The sequence below is a fragment of the Rhinolophus hipposideros genome, assembly GCF_964194185.1.
Source record: "Rhinolophus hipposideros genome assembly, chromosome: X".
In the NCBI taxonomy this organism is placed as follows: Eukaryota; Metazoa; Chordata; class Mammalia; order Chiroptera; family Rhinolophidae; genus Rhinolophus; species Rhinolophus hipposideros.
Genome location: NC_138046.1, coordinates 102,524,727 through 102,547,922, shown reverse-complemented (window position 1 = coordinate 102,547,922; position 23,196 = coordinate 102,524,727). Strand labels below are relative to the sequence as shown.

The window sequence follows — 23,196 nt, the reverse complement described above, 5'->3', positions numbered from 1 at the left end:
AAGAGTACATCATACACATATTTAGTTCAATCTAAATTTATAAAGATCATTTTTAATGTTATACGATTTATATCTTTTTAAATTTAATTATAGCTGGTATACATTATTTAAAATGATACCATTAGGTAATCATAGTTGTGAGTTAGGGCAAATTCATTTACTCACTCACCAGGTATTTACTGAGCACTTACTACATTATTTGAGTCACTAAAGAATCAGTGGTAGCCAAGATAGACACGTTCACTATTGTTCTCATGGTGCTTACATTTTAGTGGGGACAAAACATCTAAATTTCCACATCAGAACTTCAATATATTAAATCATATAGAAGGAAGGAAATGTTAGATATGTTAATGAGATTATACAACTTTACTTTCTTAATGGGGCTGGTCAATTAAATATAGACAAATGTACATCACAACTATAAGGAACACATGTATTGCTTCACAAAAGTATACTGCCATAAGAAAGTCTTGTGAAACTTGTGTAATTACTTTGCCTTGTAGTTATTTTCCTGGAAAGCCATGTGTGTTTGCATGTATGTGTATACGTATGCATGCATTCCTACACATAGGTATATGTCTAAGTATGTGGACAAGCATAAGTAATAGTTCACATTATACACTGCTGCTTTAATTTGGTCAGTGGTTAAGTCTGAACAATAACTACTTATTTCATTGGTACTAAGAAATAAACTTGCGAGTAGGTAGTTGCTGTTTTTTTGGAATTAGAACAAAAATTGGATTTTTGTCTCTTCAGTTTAAAATCAATGTCTAAACCAAAACATTTTGTAATGACTGAGCAATTATCGTATTCATGATAGCTATACACATAATCTATTTCCATCTTAATCTCCTCTGATGATTGATATAAATATTCCTTTATTAGCAATTGTGAGTTCTGTCGGAGATTTCCAGTAATTTTTTATTTCATTTTATGAACACACAAGTCAATATACAGACGATGTATTATAGAATTGTACATTTGAAACCTCTGTAATTTTATTAACTAATGTCACCCCAATAAATTTAATAAAAATTTTAAAAACTGAGATGGGGGTTCCCTTCAAAAAATGAAATTATAAATATATCTGGGTATTTAGAAATATTCAAAGTTTTCATTGTCTCACTGAGAATCAACTCTGAACTTTGGAATCAGAGATACTTCCAAGTGATTTATTTTTTTAATGATTTGCCTTTATGATGAAAGCTTACTCAAAGTACTGTTAGCCATTACCATCATGTCATTCGTTAGGCAGAGAAAATGTTTATCACTAAGGAAAGAAAGTATTCTTTATATTTATTTGTGTATATGTTGGTAAGACTTCTTTAACAGAACAAAAGTTTCTTGAAAGCAAAATCCATGATCGTGGTATAGTATAGTATAGTATAGTATAGTATAGTATAGTATAGTATAGTAGGGCATAGAATAGGGCATCTTAAGTGCTGCAAAAATATGAAAGTTGGCTAGAAAAGATATCCTTATGGAAAGACTACTTGCATCAGTCCTGACATATAAACCAGAACCAGAAACAAATTGAGCAAGTACCTTGAGCTCTTTCCTCTGCACTGAATCAGGGCACAGTCAAAGCTGGGTACAGGTAGGGTTGTTTTCAGCTCTTATTTACTAGCAGATCAGTTTTATGAGGTACCATTAGAAACCTGTTCCTAGCAGAGAATGAACAGCTCTCCCATTGCAAATATATGTAGTCATGATGACAGTATACTTGGGTTATTTTTGCCTTTAATTCTTTTTGCAGTATTAAAAATGACCTACGTTTCCATGTATTCCTAATGTTACTCATCTAATATCAGCTAACAACTGTGTATCATTATAGTCAAACTTCCTTTTGGGGTGAGAATATTTGTAACAATTATGTCACTAAAATACAGCCTGTATTATGAAGAAATGTTATTAAATACTTTGTAATTTTTCACAAAGGATATAAAAATGTTTTTGTTAAAAAAAAAGCTATTTTCCCATTCATAATATGACTGAAATGTATCTAAAGGGTCTCTTTTTCATTGAGGTTATGAAGTAGATGCGGAAACAATATTTAAAACACAAAGTACTAAACAGATAAGCTTTTTCCCTTTAATGTTAATAATATTCAGCATTTTTATTATATGTGATTTCTACCCTAATAGTCCACAATACACAATGAGTTATAACAATACTTATATATTACTCCAGTAGATGCCTTCATAATTCAGCTTTATGTTGTAAGAAGAGTCGTCTGACATGGTGAATTGCCAATAATTGCAACAAATGACATTGCTCAAAATCCTCAAGTCCAGTGTAGATTTAGGCTACAGATTAGTGATCCTTTCTATGCTTTTTCATTTCGTCTTTGTAGTATGGTGGCATTTTAGTATATATCTAGCACTGGTGTTTAATGGAAAGATAAAGGGTTTGGAGTAAGAGATCCTGGATTGGAATCTTGCTTTTGCCCTTCACCAGCTGTTTGCCTTTAAATTATTTCATTTAGGGTGGCTGGTTGGCTTGCTGGTTAGAGTGCAGTGCTCATAACACCCAGGTCACTACTTCGATTCCCACATGAGCCAGTGAGCTGCACTCTCCACAACTAGATTAAAAATAACAACTCGACATGGAGCTGATGGGTCCTGGAAAAACACACTGTTCCCCAATATTCCTCAATTAAAAAAAAGAATTATTTAATTTAATCTGTGGCCTTGAGCATTAGAGGTAACTTGTGTAGATCACTTAGCTTACCTGGCACTCATTTCTGGAATGGTTTTTAGTATTGCAACTACTGCTGTTGTTGATATTTCCAGACTAATAAACAACAGGTCTTTGAATAATGTCATTGTGGTCAAAGTCATTTCGTTATAATGTTGATGAGATGCTGCAGGAACCTAACTATTGTTTATACCAGTTAGCCTACGGGTGAAAGTGGTTTTGTTATACGTCATCTCTCTTAAAGCTGCAGAACCTATCGACAATGATAAGTGAGAACTTACTGTAGTTCTTCTCAGTATTTCCATTTAAAAATATATTCAAAGTAGCACAAGAATTAAACAAAGGAGACTTCATTTTATAACCTGCACAGCCCTTAAGAGAATTATAGACTCAAAAAATACACCTATAGAAGAGGAATTAAATGACTACTATTTCAGTAAAAGTTCTTGTTTCTCAATACATCTGTGCTAATTTTTGTTCTTAATCTTAAATTATACAGTATATAGTAGTATAATTTTATAGTTATCTGATAACAATTTTTATATTTTAAAAAGGGATCAATACTTTTAATAAAGAAAGTTAAGGGGTAGCTGCGTATTTGTCACCAGAAATACGTACCACACAATGATTTAATTGTGACTGTACTACTTCCTGTTCGACGCTCTTTGTTTCCAACGCAGGCAAATGCATCTTCACTTCATCTAAGATCATCTTACTTTCTTGTAGACGCTGCTCAAAATTGGCTGGCTTCTGGAATAATCGAAACTTCATGGAAACATCTTGCAATTTTTTCTGTAACAACAGTGTAAGAAAGCACTGATTTAATTTTGCCTTCCACACAATAACCAGGCATATTTTTGTTAAAAGATTATCTTTTATTCCTGAAGATAAACAAGAAGTACAAAAAAAAAAAAAGGAAAAAAGAAACAGTGATATCCCCCTCCCATTTCCCCAGCACAAAGAATACATGCATTTAGGATAATGCAACAACTGTTATTAATATGATACTGAATAAAACGTAATTTATTAACCTATTTTATCCTTAACATTCACAACCCAAAATGTCTTATCATTTATATATCATATTGTAGTTTTCAAATAACACTCTCAACCCCAATTTTACTAATAATCAAGTTGTCTGATAAAGACTGTGTTTTAATACCCAATGAAACAAATCCCTTAGTTTATGCAATAATATGTACCTGCGCCTCATCAATTTGGGATAGTACCCTTTGGGCAGCCTCCTTTCCCTGGTTATGTTTCTTCATTTCTTCTAAACTGATCTCATGACTTGTCAAATCCGATTGGATCTTCTGTTGGGAGGACAGCATTATTAGTCAGCATGCTCTGCAAGTTATTGCAAAGAACAACTCACTTTCCAAGAAGATGGTATTAAGAAACTCTCTTAAAACATTATTATAATAGAGCCTGTCTTAAAATGACAAGAAATAGGTTCTTACTTACCAAAAGTTATTGAAAATGAAATGACTTGTTGGAATCAGTGATAATGAACAAGCTATTCCAGATATCATTTTCAGTAGGAAATATCTATTTATATCTAATATGGAAAACTGATACTCTTTTAGCTTAGAGTTTACACTCAAATCTGACCAAAGACAGGAAGTTAATCTTTATAAAATAAAAAAAAAAAAGCTAACTGTGCTAGGGATGAGATATAATAAGAAAGCTGCATGTGGATAATAGTCCTTAATAGTGATCTGTATTCAGTCACTCTGTACCATGTTGCAGTTCAATTTCAGGGACACTATGGAAATAGGAGAGGGAAGTCAAATGCCTCAACTGGCCTTGCTTTTTGTCTGATAGATACTTAACAGCTTCCAACAGGGATTGATTTTTTTCAGTTGTTGTGAAAACTTTAATGTATATTCTTCCAGTCTTGCTTTATGTTTCTGTAAAAATGGAATCATGTTGCATGTAATCTGCTAATTTACATAGCAATATATTGTGACGATGGGTTTTCTATTTAATTTTATTATTAGTTTCAGGTGGACAAAACAACATAATGATTAGACATGTACACACCTCACAAAGTGATAACCCTCTCCCCAAGTCTATTACTCCTCTGAAATCATACATAGCTATTACAATACCACTTACTATATTCTCTATGCTGTACTTCACATGCCATATTTATATATACTTATCGTTGAGATTCAGTATTATTTTACATTAGTTTCATTTGTACAGTGCAGTGGTCAGGCATTTACATTATCTCTGAAGTGATCCCCCGATAAATCCAGTACCCATTTGACACCCTACATAGTTTTACAACATTGTTGACTATATTCCTCATACTGTATTTCACATTCGCATGACTATATTGTGACTACTAATTTGTAACTTCTAATCCCTTCACTTTCTCCCCATCCCCCAAGCACCCTCCCATCTAGCAACAATCACAGAGATTGATGTTTGAATTTTAAATAACCATAAAATATTTCTATATTTTCTTTATCGAGTATAGTTATTTTTGATCAAGTTCTATTCAGAAGTATGACTGTATTCAACTTGCACTCTTCTAGGCAAGTTACAGAAATAGGTCAAATGCTGTGGTATGGAGAGACCAAAACAATAAATTCATTTCTTTCTGCTAGATCTAGTAAGATCAGCCAGTAGTCAAATCATTCTAATTTAAAATTCATTCACTGTTAGATTACCATAAATAAGTCAAAGAAGAGGAAACTGGTAACTTACTAGAGTGCCCATAAAATTTTCATGCAAAATAATTAATATAATGCATGTTAGTATAACCTACTTTACACCAACTGGAGTCAATTCCAGTACGTTATTAGAAAATAACATCAGTTTGCTTAGCAGTTACTGCAGAAAACTATAGCCCTGCAATGAGTAATGAGAATTATCCCAAGAAAATGGCTTAGATATTCAAGGAGTTTCTTAGGACACAAGGTTGAAAATGTATCTTAATATCATTCCTTAGCAAGTTGATCCCAACAATCATAAAGGCAAAGTAATTATGAATTATTTAAATAATTAGAATTCTGGCATAAAATAAACAATAACTAAGACATGCATATGCACATTATCTTTTACTATATGTAATACCTTCATGGGTTGAATTACTATCTTGCATAAGAAATAGTGCTATGTGCTATTCTCCAGGAATCATCAAATTTGGGGGGTTAGGGACCCATGTAAGTGCATACTAACATTATTCAAAGAGCAAGAAATTCAAAAGAATCTACAAAATTCAATGGGAGTTTGTAAGGTAGAATAACACTTAACAGGAAATGTAACAGATGTCATAGGAGAGGTGATGTTAAAGTAGAGGTCTGAATAATTAGTAAGCATGGCTGGTTATAGCAGATGTTTTAGGGGGTTGATGGCCATGACTTTTCAGGTGGAAAATGTTCACATAACCCTCGCCCACATAATCCTGGCTGCCTTCATGTCCTGAATGATTAAAATACTGACAATGCTTGTGCTCAGATCCATCAGATTCTCTCTTAGAACTGACGGGACAAAGTCTGGTCCAGCTCTGTGCATGCCTGGAACTGTGTCACATATGCTAGGAGACTGTGCTTATGAAATTCATAGTTGGCTGTGTCAATTGAGGAACAGCAAAAAGCCATGCCCAAAGAAAGAAGAAAGAAGTCAATGCATAAAGAGAGAGGTAGGAACACAAATACTGGCTTCCAAACATAGGCTGAAGTAGATGTCATTTTCCAAAGTGGCAATAGTAATAGTTTCCACACCACACGTTCCTCTTACATTTCCCCCCCTGCCCCTTGAGGGATAGAGGTTACTTTACCTCTTTAAGTCTCAGTTGGCCCTTTGACAGCCTTGATCATTGGAATAGGGGAACAGTAATGTTCCACGAGTTATGGGAAAAGCCTTTAACTGGGCTAGCTACTTCCACTTCCGTCTTTCAGGAACATCCATTCTTAGCGTGCTCCCTCTTGAAAGTCATCTAACATGCTCTAAGAAACCTAAGCTACATAGAGAGGCTGTGTGTATATGTTTCAATAAACAATCCCAGGTAAGCTTTCAGATGACAGTGAACATCAACTGCTATACATGAGCGAGCCATCTTGGACGTCCAGTTCAGTTGAATTTACAGGTCACTGTAGTATCGGCCAACAACCGCCTATAGTCATATGAGAGACCCCAAGAGAGAAACATCCAACTGAGCCTTAACCCACAAAACCACAGAGAGAATGATACACTGCTGTGATGAGGAAGCGAAACACAGGGTCTAGTCCCTTCCCGAGTCAAAACTTCATTCTTGCCTTTGGTTTCCATGAGACATCCCTGTATTCTTATGACAAACTTCCTTCCCTCAGTTTTGTTTTTCCTTTAGTTAATTCAATTTTGTTACTTTGTACCTAAGCATCCTAAATAGTATGTTGGATATGCAAGGAGATGAAAAATTGAAAAACAAAAGCAGCCCTAATTGAGAGAAAATATGGTGGAGGGTTAGGCACTAAACAGCATGGAGAGTTTAGGGGAAGTGAAATAATGCATAGAGAATTAATACACAGTGGCAGAAATATAATAACTAGAAATATAGGTAGGAATATGGTATTAAATAACCTCATGTCCTAAATGAAACGTGTCCAGTATTTTCAATATGAAAATAAAGTTTAAAATTTTAAATTGATCAGGATCACAGATAATAATGGTTTTACTACTAATATGTAATCTAATCATTAAGGAAATTCATGAGAGAATGCTACTATAAATTCAGTAATACTCTGAAATGAATTAGTATTTTATTATTCATATATATATGGTTCATATACGCATATTCATATATATAGTTACATACGTATGCGTGTATTTTTTTCAAAACAACAGTGTGCAGTTGTACAATTGGCATTTATTTTAGTGTACTCAAACATGAGAAGGAAGTAGACAAGGAGGGTCAGTAGAGAATCATGGGTAACACAGGAATTTAAGGCATGTGGAGACGAAGGAAAGCAGCAAAGAAAGACAAGGAACAATCTAAGAGAAGGACAAGAGAAACAACCAGGAAAAGAGAAAGGATGTCACTTAAATCAAGTGATGCGAGAGTCTGAAGAATGCGGGAGAGGTCAATAATTTCAATTTTGAGACAGGTCAAATAAGATAAGTACTAAGAAGTGTACATTAGCTAGTAAGTGAGCACTGTAGATAGAACTGAATCAGTGAACGGTGAGAGCAGAAATCAGGTTTTTGAGGACTGAAGCTTGGTTAAGAATAAGGAAGCATCGTAAAAAATAGTTTACATTATTTCTGAAGACCTTTTTTCTCTCCACGCAATAACATTTAGGTCAATGAGATTGGAATACATATTAAGGCTATGTGAAAGGAGCCCATGGATAAAGCATTTTTAAAAATGTAAGGAGATAATTGATTGGAAAAACTCTGGGAAGCAGGAGGAAATGGAGTAAAGAGCAATGATCAATAATCCCATACTGACAGGATGAGAGGTGCCACATTTTCAGAAGCCAAAGGTAAGACATACAGATCATTCTGGATGTGAAGAGGCCGGGAATAGAATGCTTTTTACTTGATGCTGTTTGGGAATCAGAACAGAATAGTGTTAAGAGAAACCTGGGTTTAAATCTCAGCACTCCGACTTGCCACCTGGGAAAGCACCATACCTTTCTGAGCTTCAATTTTCTCGTTTCTAAATTGAGGATGATAATGACAAGCCAGCAATGAAGCATTATCATAAATTGTAGGTGGAGTTTTGGATTTCTCTGGGTAACAACCGAAATGCCCATCGGTAGACGACTGGATTAAGAAGCTGTGGTACATTTATACAATGGAGTATTACGCAGCCATAAAGAAGAAAGAAATCTTATCATTTGCAGCAACATGGATGGATCTAGAGAACATCATGTTAAGTGAAATAAGTCAGAAAGAGAAAGACAAGTACCATATGATCTCACTTATATGCGGAATCTAAAGAAAAGACTATGTGAATGAACTAATCAGAAACAGTTTTGGGAACACAAAGAAAAAAAACGAGAGTTGTTAGATGGGCGGGGGGGACATAAGGGGAAAGGTGAAGGGATTAGGAAGCAGCTGGTAACCACAAGATGGCCTCAGGGTTTTTTTAAAATTAATTTGGGGAACTTATTCAATAATGTTGTAAAGATTTTGTTGGGTATCCGATGGACATGCGTCCTATTTGGGAGACGACCTCAGGGATACTGTGGATGCCTGATCATGGCATTGTACACCAGAAGCTAAACATTAATGAATGCCAACTATAATTTTATATATACAATGTGATGGCTCAGTGTGAGGTCGGAGGGATAGTGGATGGGGGGAGGGGGTTCACAGTGTGAGGGGTATAAATGATGAACGTCTAAGTATTACCTTGTCTTGTACACCTGAAACTAATAAATAAATAAAAATAAAAATAAAAAAAAGAAATAAAAAAAATTGTAGGTGGCATATCTGGAAAAATTCTCATGTCTGCAGTAGACAACTACATTGGTTTTGGTAAAAAGATTAGATGTGATAGTATATGTAAAAAGTCCTGTTCAAGTTGTTTGCACAAATAATTAGCCATAAGTTGTCAGTGTCATGTATCATTTGTTTGTTTATAAGGAGGAGACCTTTGGTGTCTGAGGATGTGAAAAGAGAGGGTCACGAAAGAGATGAAAGGAAACTGATGAAGGTTGAACAGCCATTGTGGAAACTGGAAAAGGAAACTGATGAGGGACAATTTAAAAAGATATTTAGAGAGAGCAGAAGATCCACATGATACATCTGAAACAGTATCAGTCTACGTGTTTTTTTAAAGTCTCATCCGCTCAGCACCCAAGGCATATATAGTAGAGAAGAAAATGAGATATACATGTATTCCTTTATTCTTTTACACTCAAGGAGTAAGAGAAGAGCACTGAAGGAAATCGTCATTACCATCATCACCCAAACAGATGTATGCGTGAGCTTATCTATCAAGAGTTCACATAAATTCATTTAATCATCTAATCAAACTAAGTATGTATCATCCTCATCACAAACATTGACTTGTCCAAAGTAACATACCTGGAAAATAGCAAACAATGCCCTTTAAACAACTATACTACTTCTTAAATTATGATTCAGAAAATAAAAACATCTTTCAAGTAGACAATTATCAGACAAACCAGACATTTAATCTTATTTGAATATTAACAGTATTTCGTATATCAATTCATGAAACAAGTTCTGTTTCTACTACTGAATTCCACATAGTGAGAAGAAAACCAGCGTTCCTATTCTTAAGGAACTTATGCTTTAGGGAGAGAGAATATTGAGATAAGTAAATTACAAAGCAGAAATATATGTAATATCATAGAAAACCAAATGCTATGTGATAAAAGAGAAAGGAAATACCCATTTCTACTATAGAATCTGGTAAAATTTTAAGAAACTGGCATAATTTAAATTGCATATGGTTTTGGAGGCGTAGGGAATAAAATAATGGTACCTCATTCCAGGCTGTGGCACCACGCTGACAAACATTGTGTACACTCAAGTTTCATGGAAGGAAAGACTGGGTGTGCACAGAGTAAGAATGGCATACTATCTAAAGGAGGGATTAGTGTGAAGATATTGGACCTTAAGTTTCAGGGTCCCTCACTTGCCAAAGACCCTGTTACAACTCAGCATTCAATTTTCTTTTTTCTATTTATATACCTTTTTTTTTTTTCCATAAAAGACTGGCCCCTCAAAGCTGCCTCTAGTAGTGTGGCATTATAAAACAAAGCCAAGATAACTGAAGTGATCACTGAAACACAGGTCTTCTGATGACAAATTCCACATTTTCCCAAATGAGCCGCATTTTCCCAAATGAGCCGCATTGTCGTTAAGACTGATACAAACACACCACCAAAAACTGAACTTTCATCGGTCACCAAGGGATGAGAAGGACCACATAACTTGTGAAAGGAAACTTAGGCAATTTGGAACTCAATGCAAAGCATTACCTGTACTCTAAAACGTTCATATTTCTATCAAGAAGTGAGATAAAAGCTGTCGAGAGGATGAATTTCTATGCTCTTTAAAGGTCTCCACTATGAAAACCATTAAAAATGAAAAAATATATGGTTGAATATCATATAAAACAGATTTTATCCTAATTTATAGGCAGTATTTCTAGAAAAATTTGTAGTTTTGTTCCAATGATTAGAGATAAAATTTCTTTATAAATTAAATAGATTATACATGAAAAGAGCCCAGTGGCTAAATACGTTTTAGAAATTAAAGATAAATATGTATCTGTACTATAGAACTTCTCAAAATATTTTACATATTAATATACATTGTGATATTCAAGAGGGATACAGATCTTGGCTCAAATTATCCTTTTACCCTTTTTGGCAGAGTACATCACACAAGGAGATTTGGAGAAAACTAGCTAATACGCTTAATAAATATATTTAGTAACAACAATTCAATTCATTATTAAAGTTATAAAGTAAAAAAATGATATATATTTCCAATCAATTCTACTTTGAGAAGTTGTATTTCATGTATTACACTTATGTTTAGCTAGCACCTTTCCAAATTAATTCCACAATTCTTATTTTCAACTGATATTACATTTTTATTTTATATTTAGAATATTGTTTAGCACCCACTTGATTTATCCTCATCAGAAATCATTCTGAAACCAAGAAAGAAAAACAATGCTTATCACTTCAGCCCACGTTTATTGTGAAACAGTTAAGTGGTTTTTTAAATAAGTGTATTATGGAAACTTCCAGGCAAACGCACAATGTCCTCTTTAAAAATCCCTCTAATGAAAAAGACAAACATTACATTGTCTTTTCTGACATTATGATCAGACAATGAAAAAAATGCATATGATAGAAGAAAACACTGGGAACCGAAGATTTAATCCAAAGGAAAATGATCCCCATACTTGGCTACCAGATGTGTAGGATCTGCTAAACATCTAAAGGATGTACGATGTGAGTTCTATTTTCACCTAAAATATACATCTCCTAGGATGTGTGTTTGAAGAACACAAACAACTGATCCTGTGAAATTGTCAGCTTGGCTTCATATAAAATCAGTCATTTCCCACAGAAGCAAAAAGAAATTAACTAGTGAATCAGGGGCTACTGATTTGCAACACCCGTTGATGCTCTAATAGGCGTTCTCATTCCAATACCTCTCAGGATCACTAGATTTTTTCATAAAAGTAAAATAAGAAAGCAAATCATATTATCATGCCATTACCAAAAAAAGACATTTGACAATCCAGTAATTATGTTCATAACTACCAATATCTACTGAAAGTAGGAAATGACAATGGAAATAGAAATAACCATTTTTCCATTAAAAATGATAAAAGGGTAAATTATAGAACTAAAAATCAATCAAACATTAATGACATTTCCAATATAGCACTTTACAATTAACTGAGCAGAGAGCAGGGCCTTTTATCATGATTTACCTCATCAGACCTTTCTCATATATCAAATTAATGACAGAAAATGGTGAGCAAAATTAAGCTGTAGCTGTCTAAAGTATTTAATGGAATAAAGGAAACTTTATATAAAATAATTATTGGAGCTTTTGTGATGATATCAAATAAAATGATTCCAGAGAAAATAACTAAAATATTTCTAAGAGAAATATATTAGGAGATGTCGTATTGAGACTATTAACAGGGAAATGTAACACTGCCAGATTAGTCATTTTTAAACATAAGCAATTTTGAAATTGCATCCTTGAGAAGGGGAAATGGCGACATATAACACATACTCACAAAATCAAAGGAAGAAGATGTACTAAAGGGTCTTGGATAAGTTATACTTTTAAAATATGAAGAACATGAAAAAAATGTAATTATAACCATGGGCAGGTAATTTTGAAGTTTCAGATTATACTATATAATAATTCAGTAAGTAAAAATGTAACAAAAAATTCACACAGCTTTTTATTAGTTTGTAAAAAAAAAAAAAAAATCCCTGTAATTTGATTAGATGAGTTAGAAAGCACATTACCTACAAACTAAGTTTTTTCAGATGGAGAAGTTTTGACTTTTATCAGAAATACACAACAGGCCAAAGAGCTTGTTATAATGTAACAACTTGGCCCTAGGCTATTTCCAGTATGTGAGGTAAACTGGAACTCTCAATACATATTTATCAACTTAAATGTTATATACACACATGTGTATATAACATAAATTACTTGTGTGTATATACACACATATACATACAAATGTGTATCTGTGTGTAAATTTATGCAATAATGGCAAACATTTTAATATCAGCAAAATTAATTTACCTACTGACTTAGTTCAGTTATAAGTATTTTGATGGAGGGTTATCTTAGTAACTTTAAGAAATTAACTTGGTAGAAGAGGGTAAAGGGGGTCAAATATATGGTGATGGAAAGAGAACTGACTCTGGATGGTGAACACACAATGTGATTTATAGATGATGTATTATAGAATTGTACACCTGAAACCTATGTAATTTTACTATCCACTGTCACCCCAATAAACTTTAATTAAATAAAAAGAAATTAACTGATGACCATCTTCTTCCATCCTCTTCCTACTACTCTGATAGGGGAGAGGAGTGATATAAAGAAAACATTCTACTTTAGTGTTTGCTAAACAATGTTCCTTGGCATATGAGTTCTATGGTGTATTAACAGATTTCTGGAAAAACAAGTTTCTGTGGTTTATTAAGTTTGGGATAAATTTTGAAACTTGGGAGATATAAAAGGTTGATTATAAATATCCAGAAGGTTAATACAACATATAAATTTTTGGAAGAAAACTTGATGACAGATTGTGTGAAATTATTATTCCTTGTAATATACCTGAGAACTGATGTTATAATAACGATGATGATAATAGTGATGATAAAAGAACAGCCCATTATAGACATGCATCTTCAAGTGATTATGGTTACTTTAGAAATAAGATAATTGAAGAGACAAAACTTTGGAGGAAAATTTGGAATACTGCATAGAAATATTGGGGAACCATAGTCGTTGTAGGTTAATTTTTGCATGATAGAGAGTTAATTATCAAAGTGGATAAAACAGATCTGAGTAAAAGTGCCAGTTTCCTTAAAAATACTGTAGAAATGAAATGCACTAAATGTATTAAAATATGAACAATTGTAACATTATGATATTATGATGTAAGATCTTATAGTAAACATGGTCAGTGATAAATAGCCAACATGCAAGTTAAACCCAGGTTATTTAACAAAATTCCTTACATTTCACCCTTTCCTATGCATCAAAACAACAGAGTGAAAAGCTGGTGGTAACTGGAAATTATCTTTGTAATACACTGTTTGAAATTTTCTCTATTAAATAGTGTCTTTTAAAATCAGCTTTATTGAGGTATAATTTGCATACCATAAAATTCAATGAATTTTAGTCAATTTAGAGTTGTGTAACCATCGCCACAATTTAATTTTTAGAACATTTCTATCCTCCCAAAGGATTTTGGGAGTCCATTTGCAGTAACTCCCCAACTCCATCCCCAATCATTAAAGCAGCCTGTTCAAATATTCCCTTGAAAAAAAAAATATATATATATATATATATATATATATATATATATATATATATATATATTTGACTTATCTACCTCATTATGTTGTAGTAATGATCGAATAAAATAATGTGGATGCTTTGTAAATAGTCACCATTCATATGTACAGTCCATGAAAAATATGTAATACGTGGAAAGGCTAGAATAGAATATTACATATTCTCCATTAATCAGTCCTTCTCATACTCTCCATTAATCAGTCCTTCTCATGTGAAAAATCTTTTTGTGTACTACTTAATATGCTTTAGAAATGTTTCTCAAGTTACAAGCCTTGGCAGTGTCGTAAAGCACTATGATACGACATTTTCATAATATTAAATTCCATTTAAAAACAGTTCTTGATGATTATGATAAATTTGGTTGGCCAGCAATTCTTTCACCTCCATTTAAAAAAAAATTTAAATAAATTTTATTAAAAATTTATTGGGGTGACAATGGTTAGTAAATTTACATAGGTTTCAGGTGTACAATTCTGTAATACATCATCTATATATCACATTGTGTGCTCACCACCCAGTCAGTTCTCTTTCCATCACCATATATTTGAACCCCTTTACCCTTTTTTACCTTCCCCCACCCATCTCATTTTTTTTTCTGAGCTATTTTATGAATGTCAAGACAGCAAAGCCCATTTTGCACTTGTCCACTTTTTCTTTTTAACAGCTCCTAGTACATTTGCCTGGCATATATTTAGCGACTAAGTCTTTCTGAAATTGAATCACTTCACCATATATTTATTGAGGACCTGCTAGATGGTCCTGCTCTCCAGTAGCCAACCTGGGGTGGGTAGAGAACAGAAGCAGGCAGGGAAAACAACAAAAAAACTACTGAAAAAACAAAGAAGGACGTTTCAGATAGTCATAAATGCTAAAAAGAAAACAGGGCATGCTATGACAAGTGTCATCTGGGTGTGCATTTTAGATTCATAACTTCTCTGTCAGCTCTTTCTGGAATAAATACCCATTTGTATGAGAGGAAACGTAGAAAAAGAGTTGAATCTAAATTGCCTCAAAATATTCAGAGTACCGCAAGAGTCTCCCCTGTGACCATAGCATGATGCTGCCCGTTTCACCTTTATGTTTAGAATTTATAGAGAAATTTTCACAACTGAATGCTATAATGTAATTGCAGACTTACGATGTCTACTTTTGAGTTCATAACACAAAAGACACCCATTTCCTTATCATTACACATCCTGTGAGGACACGATACTGTGCAGTGTTTCCAAGTATAGTCAATGGTGTGTGGCATGTTTATAACCTTTTGCATCTTCTGCAACTTTTGCTTGTGATTACTTCCCACACTATTAAACATGTCAAAACAACAATACCAGGCACTTTAAATCGGGGAGTAATCAGTTCTATATAGTAACATTACGAGGGAGCATTCCAGTGTTAGAACAGACTGAAAATGAATTGCATTGTGTTTACCATATCTAAATTGCTGAGTAAAACGAAAAGAAAATATTCCTGCCAGAACTATGTGGGGTTTACTGTTAGAACCCAAATTTCTGTAACGATTCTCCATTTTCTTCTCCTGTGGTTAAATTATTTCCTTATCACATAAAACCTGAATGAATTACCCTGTGTGGGTTTATGCTATCTAATTCATAAATCAGTTAAGTAGGTCATAAAGTTAGATTGTTCTGAGTCATTTGGCAATCAAATATGCCTATTTACACTATAAAAGTCTTTTTTTATTCCATAATGAAATCATAAGCTTTATCTGATAGACCAAAATCTGCATTTGAGTATTTTTTAGGCCACTGATTTATTTTGAAATGCTTACCTTTAAATATGGTCAAATATATTTTAAGTTTGTTAGAAGATTTAGCTTCAATGAACACAGGAAGACCTCAATGATGAATTACTTTGATGTACAGCTAATGCAATAGGCTTAAATTAACAGTTTTCTTTAGTAAAAAGAAGATCTCTCTTTTCTATTAACTGATGCTCAGTTTTAGCCACATTCTTAATGGTAGGGAAAAAAGAGGTGGGAGGAAGAAATCTGGTCTGTAGTGGACTCCAAATTCCTAGCTTGTTGATTGAAATACAGGAGGACTTTTCTATCTTCATTAGGAGTCCTCTCCTTTGATGAGAATTTGCTTGTTTCCTCAATTGTTCTATTTTTATGCTTTACTCATACACATACCTCTACTATGTGGGACTTGAGATTGCAAAAGATGGGATCAGGAATTGGCCAGACAAAAGAAATTGAATAGTTTAGCTACTGTAATCACCACTAGGTGATCCTATCCCTTCTTGCAGTAATCTAAGTAACAGGATCACGGTCTCCTCTATAAAATGTGCATCATCAACGCATAGCAATATGGAGCATTTCAACAGGTACCCATTTGGGATTGCTCTTACATATCGGAGATTCAAAATATGAAATTACTGGAAAACGAAAAAAATGCAGATTGAAGTATCTTTGTAATTTTAAGAATTACAAGCATTTAAATACCTATTTAGACACAGTTATAACAGCTCCTACAATGATTTAGAGGCACACCCAAGCTCATCGGTACATTAATATATGTGGAATTAGGGAGAGAAAAGAAGAAAATAAGAAAACTAAGCTAAGTTCATCTTCAAAGATCCCCAGTGAAAATTCTATTTGTGCAAATTAATTTGTTCATGCAGGAGTTGCCGGCTGCTTTCTACCTTCACCCATTCCCATAACAGGAAGGGGACAATCCAAATAGGAGAGAAAGTCACCAGTAGTTTGATTTCCACTGGGACTCCCTGTCATTGAAATCTTGACCCAGTCATACTTGAGAATCTTTATCAAAGAGTAGTGAGAAACGTGATGTGAAAAAAACAAATAAAAGGCTAAATCAACCCACCCATTACCAGTAATGCACTATCCAAAGTTGTTTGCAGCCTTGGCTACATGTTAGAATAACTGCAGGGAGGTGCCAAAAAGTTCTGATGACTGAGTCCACCCAGAGATTGTGACATGATTGGCCGGGGTTGCAGCCTGGGTACTTGTATTTTTGCTTCCAGACCTTGGCTGCTAAAACTAAATCTCTGTGTTTCAGTATGTTCTTCAGGAAAATGAAGGGGTAAACAACTATATCCATGCCATGTGTTTCTTTGTATTTATACAATTTGATAATTTTATTCTGTAAAATTGTTTCAAAACTACTGTCACAGGCTCTATATTTTAATCATACTACTGTCTTTGAAATAGTTCTTACGTTTCTGATTTCTATATCTAGAAGATAAATTTCTGTGCTAGAAGAATTTTCCCCATTTCCTTTATTCTATTTGAATCAGTAAGACGCTATTTTGATTTTGTACTTTAATTAAACATCTCTCTTTAAAGCTGTGGTACATTTATACAATGGAGTATTACGCAGCCATAAAGAAGAAAGAAATCTTATCATTTGCAGCAACATGGATGGATCTAGAGAACATTATGTTAAGTGAAATAAGTCAAAAAGAGAAAGACAAGTACCATATGATCTCACTTATATATGGAATCTAAAGAAAAAACTATGTGAATGAACTAATCAGAAACAGTTTTGGGGACACAAAGAAAAAACCGAGAGTTGTTAGATGGGTGTGTGGGGGGGTTGGGGATAAGGGGAAAGGTGAAGGGATTTGGAAGCAGCTGGTAACCACAAGATGGCCTCAGGGTTTTTTTGAAAATTAATTTGGGGAAGGTATTCAATAATGTTGTAAAGATTTTGTTGGGTATCCGATGGACATGCATCCTATTTGGGAGACCACCTCAGGGATACTGTGGATACCTGATCATGGCATTGTACACCAGAAGCTAAACATTAATGAATGCCAACTATAATTTTATATATATAATGTGATGGTTCAGTGTGAGGTTGAAGGGATAGTGGATGGGGGGAGGGGGGTTCACAGTGTGAGGGATATAAATGATGAACGTCTAAGTATTACCTTGTCTTGTACACCTGAAACTAATAAATAAAAAAAATAAAAAATAAAATAAAAAAAAAACATCTCTCTTTAAATAAGCTGACAATGGGCAGTTAAGATTGTGGTCATGCAATCTAAGAGTTCAGTTTGGTTAAACGTTGTTTTTTTCTTTTTCTTTATTAAATTTATTGGGGTGACAATGGTTAGTAAAATTATATGGGTTTCAAGTGTACAATTCTGTAATACATCATCTATATATCCCATTGTGTGTTTACCGCCCAGGGTCAGTTCTCCTTCCATCACCATACATTTGACCCTCTTTTTCCTCTTCTACCACCACCCCTCCCTGTTTTTGAAATAAAATACTCAGGTCAACATATGCTCTGATATCCTTGCAGTATGTAGTTTTATTGCCTAAAAAGCTAAGCTTTACTCCTGTAAGCTTCTGTCACTAAGTAAAAAAAAAAAACAGAATCATAATATATAGTTTTCTAATCATGACAGATAACTGACCAATTAACACTGAGCCAGTGGGAAGCTCATTCCTGCCCTAGAGTTATAAATGAAAATACAACGCAAGGAAGTATTTTGATCCACGTTGACTATTACATATAATAAGAATACCTGTCAGAAGTTATATACATTGCACACATTTCCTTAATACTGAGAACTGTTTACATCTGAGAATCTCAAACCATCTTAAAAGGCAGAAAAAGAAGGCACTATTAAGAGTTCGCTTCAGTAGCAAAACTGCCAGTACACCACACGGGGGAGTCAGATATCCACAAATCCATGTGGCCAGTTTGTGACAGGAAATCTGAACACATATTTACGATGACCAAATACAGTAATGCCATTCATTTTGTCCTGCTTCTCAGTGATACATTAAAGCAAGTACTCAATTTCTGAAAAGGGACAGCTAAGCCTGCTAATCTTTTAATTAGCAATGAACTTTTATGTAAATTGGAAGAAACATTTTTTTAAATTAATACAAAACATTAAAATTAGATCGTATTATTTATACTTAGAAAGCTGTCATTTTGGTGGCATTCTTTGTGGGTTCTTTGTCTGACACACTGTGCTTAAGTTCTTAATTCACAAAAAGCCTCTTTACTCTCTACTTGTTTCTTACAAGGGAGTTTCAAATTGAGCTTCAGGAATGCAGTCCTTGAAGGAAATCTGAGTACTTGATAACTGTTCCAGAAAAAATTTACTTGCTGTCATCTTAAAATAAAATTGTGGAGAAGAATGTTTCAATAACTTTCGGGTAGTTTGCGTTTTCCAATATTATATATTACCATTTGGGGAATTCAAAGTCAAGAATTATCTTGAAAATACAGGTGCAATGAGAAATGCACAGAAAATGGATTTCAGCTTTGTTAGTGCTTGAAAATCAAGTTGATTTGAAATTTCTTCATTTACCTGTATGCTGTTATTTGCAAGTGTTTTGGACTTTTATAGTTAATAATACTTTTACTATAGATTTTTAATTCAAGAAAACCAAACAAAATACTTTATATTATGTTATTATAAACTAGCATGTTATATTCATGTTTATACAATCCTGCATTCATATTGAAATAAAAGAAAACACTCAGGATCCCACACCACAATGTTTTCAACTAAACAAGATTTTTTTCTCTAAAAGCTCCCATTTTTTTCTAAGACAAAAATACCTTTTGCCTAGCTCCAATTTGCTACTCACAGTTTTATTCTACAAGCATCAACAAGTGACTTTTATGTATTTTATAGTACAAATTGCTAATGTTAACATTTAATATTTATACTGTTCGAAATTTCCTGTAATTCCATTCAGAAAGTCGTAGTCTTCAATCAAACATTCCTCCTCAAAATTCATATTAAAGTAAAAAAAAAAAAAACAGCAGTTTTATTCTACCTGTAGTTTTTAATCACATAGTTTTTCTCAGTTCACTAACAATTTCTCATTCCTGTAATGCTTTTTTCTAAAGCCTGCCTATAACATTATTGATATGACTCAAATTGGGACAATCTTAGGAACAGTTCATGACAGACAACTTGACTAGACTTTTGTAAGTTTGAAGAAATATATAGACTGGAGAGGTTAAAATCCTCAAGCATGTTTGCTTTTATCCCTCATATACAAGAGTATTTACATTTGTTGTCCCAGTGAGAAACTACCAGTGAAGTTTAGGGTTTTCCCTAAACTTCACTTTGTTCGTCCCTGATGACAATGGTCAATGAGGAACCCCTGCTCTGGACTTTTTAAGCCTATCAAAATTACCTGTATGCTGCCCCATATTCTCAGGGACTTTCTTGGTCAAACTCAGTGTGGTAAACTAACCCATGCTCCTGTGCCCACCAACACTCTGGGCACCAATTTAATGGTGATTCACTGCACGGCAATTGCATACATCCAATATTTTACCCAGTTAGTGGGGAGACGGCCTTTGGGATGGGGAAATGAGTTTCTAAGGCCCCTCACATCGTAGTATATTGGTCTGAGTTATCCTTAGTTATGGAGTTCATAATATGCACATACGATGGGAAAAGTAACACTAGTATCTTAGTATCAGAAAAATCCTAAAGACATTTAAATAAATACCTATTATACTTTACATACATTTAAATGTTATTTAAACATAGAAATACAGAATTTTAAAAATACTTCCCAAGATGCAAATTAATTTAGATATAGCCTAAATTTACTCAGTATAAAGTTGATTTAGATTTCCTTTCAATACTATTTTAACTCTTGCTCTAAAGCAACTGGTTTAACACACTTTATAATTCGGACTGGATAGAGTTGAATTCTAAAGCCTGCCTATAACGTGAGCATGTGCACGTGAGCATACGAGTATATAGTGTGATTATTAGTAGTAAAATGCAAAGTTACGTCCCTAATTTCTTTTTATTAACTACTAGAAACACATTAAACATAGAATAATATAAAGATCATATGACTTGTGATGTCAAGATTACAAAGATGAGTTGATAATAAAATGTCTGAGACTGCATTTTTTTAATAGTACCACTAAAAATGTTTTTGGTACAATTTACATTCCTGTGGTTTTCCCCCTGGCTTAAGGATACTAGCTCGAAAATACTGACAAACAACAAGGTTCGGGGTGACAGTGCCCCTGTCTTTTAGGTGTCTCTGTCTCAACTTTGTCCATTACATTTTTTCAAAAATAAATTTGAGAGTGCTCATCTAGAGCTCTTTTTCTCCCCTTCCCTCCAAATGGTAAAATCAGTCCGTCAAACAACCCCCTGCACAACTGATTGAATATATTTTTAAGAAAGTCAGTGATATCTTGTTCAAATAACAAAAAAAGAATAGAAATTCATTCGCAGGTTTACTTGCCTGGGCTTCCTGAGGCATTTGAGCTGCGTCCACTTTGTCAGCAATATAAGCTGCCAACTGCTTGTCAATGGATGAAAGGGACTCCTGAATTAAGTGTAAGGATTTTTCGAGCTCCTGGGCAGACTGGATACTCTGTTCAAGCAACTTTTGCCTCCTCACGGCCTAAAGAAGCAATAAGAATGAATCAGTTAAACGTTTACTCATTAGTTTTCTGCAATCCTGCTGCAAAGTAAATAGTCTAAATTCTTCCACAACCACCTTTTTGTAAGACAGATTTCGCAGCTTCCGGCCACTCATTCAGCTCTACTTTTAAAAATAAAGAATGAGAAAAAAGAATTAGCACACAGAACAACAGGCTCAGAAATCTCTGCAGGACACAACCAAAATATTATGTACATCAAGGAAAGAGGCTGGAGAAAAGCATTAGCGAAATCATCTCGGCTGTTGCAATCTGTCGTTCTCAGGCGGAATGTTCTTCCTGATCTCATTATATAGTTCAAGAGATTTGGTTTACTCAGAATAGGGTCATCGTCATCACAATCCAATTCAAGACAGATAATCCACTTCCACCAAAGAGACACAGATACAGTCTGTTCAGAATCAGCTCCTTTTCAAAAAGGGAATTTTCGATAACCATCTGCTTAAGGATTTACTGGAATACTATTTCAACCAGTTTTACATAGTCTTTTTTCCCCCTACTTTCTTTCACAATTTGGATTATGGAAATTGCTTGTACAATTGGATCTGAGGTGCTGACGAAGTAGAACAAATACTAAGTAATCCTAACATGGCTGCGATTAATCTTGATTGTTACAGTAAGCATGACTACAATAACTTAACACTTTTCAAGTATAAATAGTATGGTGAACAGACTGCAGAGTCTCCCTTCAAGGATCTGTTCGCCTTTAAAAGAATAATCATAAAGGTAACGAATGGAACAGGCAACTTTTCAAGAATTCCTTAAATTACGCATCATTTCAAGTATTTTCCGTTATTATACAATATATAGGCATGATTGATTATCTGGTAAAATAGAACTATCCTTCCCATGTACCATGATTGGGGTTTTAAAAGCAATCCTGCTTTTTATATTACATAAGCGTATTAGACCACACACAAAAATTAACTCAGAATGAATTAAATACTTGAACATAAAACCAGAAATCATAAAATGCTTAGAAGAAAACATAGGCAGTAAGGTCCATGACATCAGTCTTAGCGATGTTTTTGTGGATTTGACTCCAACAGCAAGGGAAACAAAAAATAAATAAATAAATAAATAAACAAATGGGACTGTAACAAACTAAAAAGCTCCCACACAACAAAGGAAACCATCAACAAATCGAAAAGGCAACCTACCGAATTAGAGAAACCATTTGCAAGTGACATATCTGATGAGGGATTAATATCCAAAATATATTTTAGAAAGCATACAAATCAACATCAAAAAAAAACAACCACTTCATTACAAAATGAGCAAAGAATCTGAATAGATATTTTTTCCAAAGAAAACTTGTCCATGACAAGATGATTGACATCACAAATTTTCCAGGAAATACAAATTAAAACCACAATGAGCTGCCACCTCACACCTGTTAAAATTGCTATCATCAAGAAAACAAGAAACAAGTGTGGAGGAGGATGTGGAGAAAAGGGAACCCTCATACACTGTTGGTGGGAATGTAAATTGGTACAACAGCTATGGA

General features: G+C 33.9%; 1 protein-coding gene across 1 annotated transcript in view; it reads right to left on the bottom strand.

The window, feature by feature from the left end:
• DMD (dystrophin) overlaps positions 1 to 23,196 on the bottom strand; it is a 2,022,175-nt gene that overhangs the window by 1,253,937 nt on the left and 745,042 nt on the right. The window contains exons 30-32 of the mRNA XM_081043053.1: positions 21,491 to 21,652; positions 3,903 to 4,013; positions 3,319 to 3,492 (exon numbers count right to left, since the gene is read on the bottom strand). Coding sequence (XP_080899179.1) covers positions 3,319 to 3,492; positions 3,903 to 4,013; positions 21,491 to 21,652 — 447 coding nt within the window. The remainder of the gene's footprint in view (positions 1 to 3,318; positions 3,493 to 3,902; positions 4,014 to 21,490; positions 21,653 to 23,196) is intronic.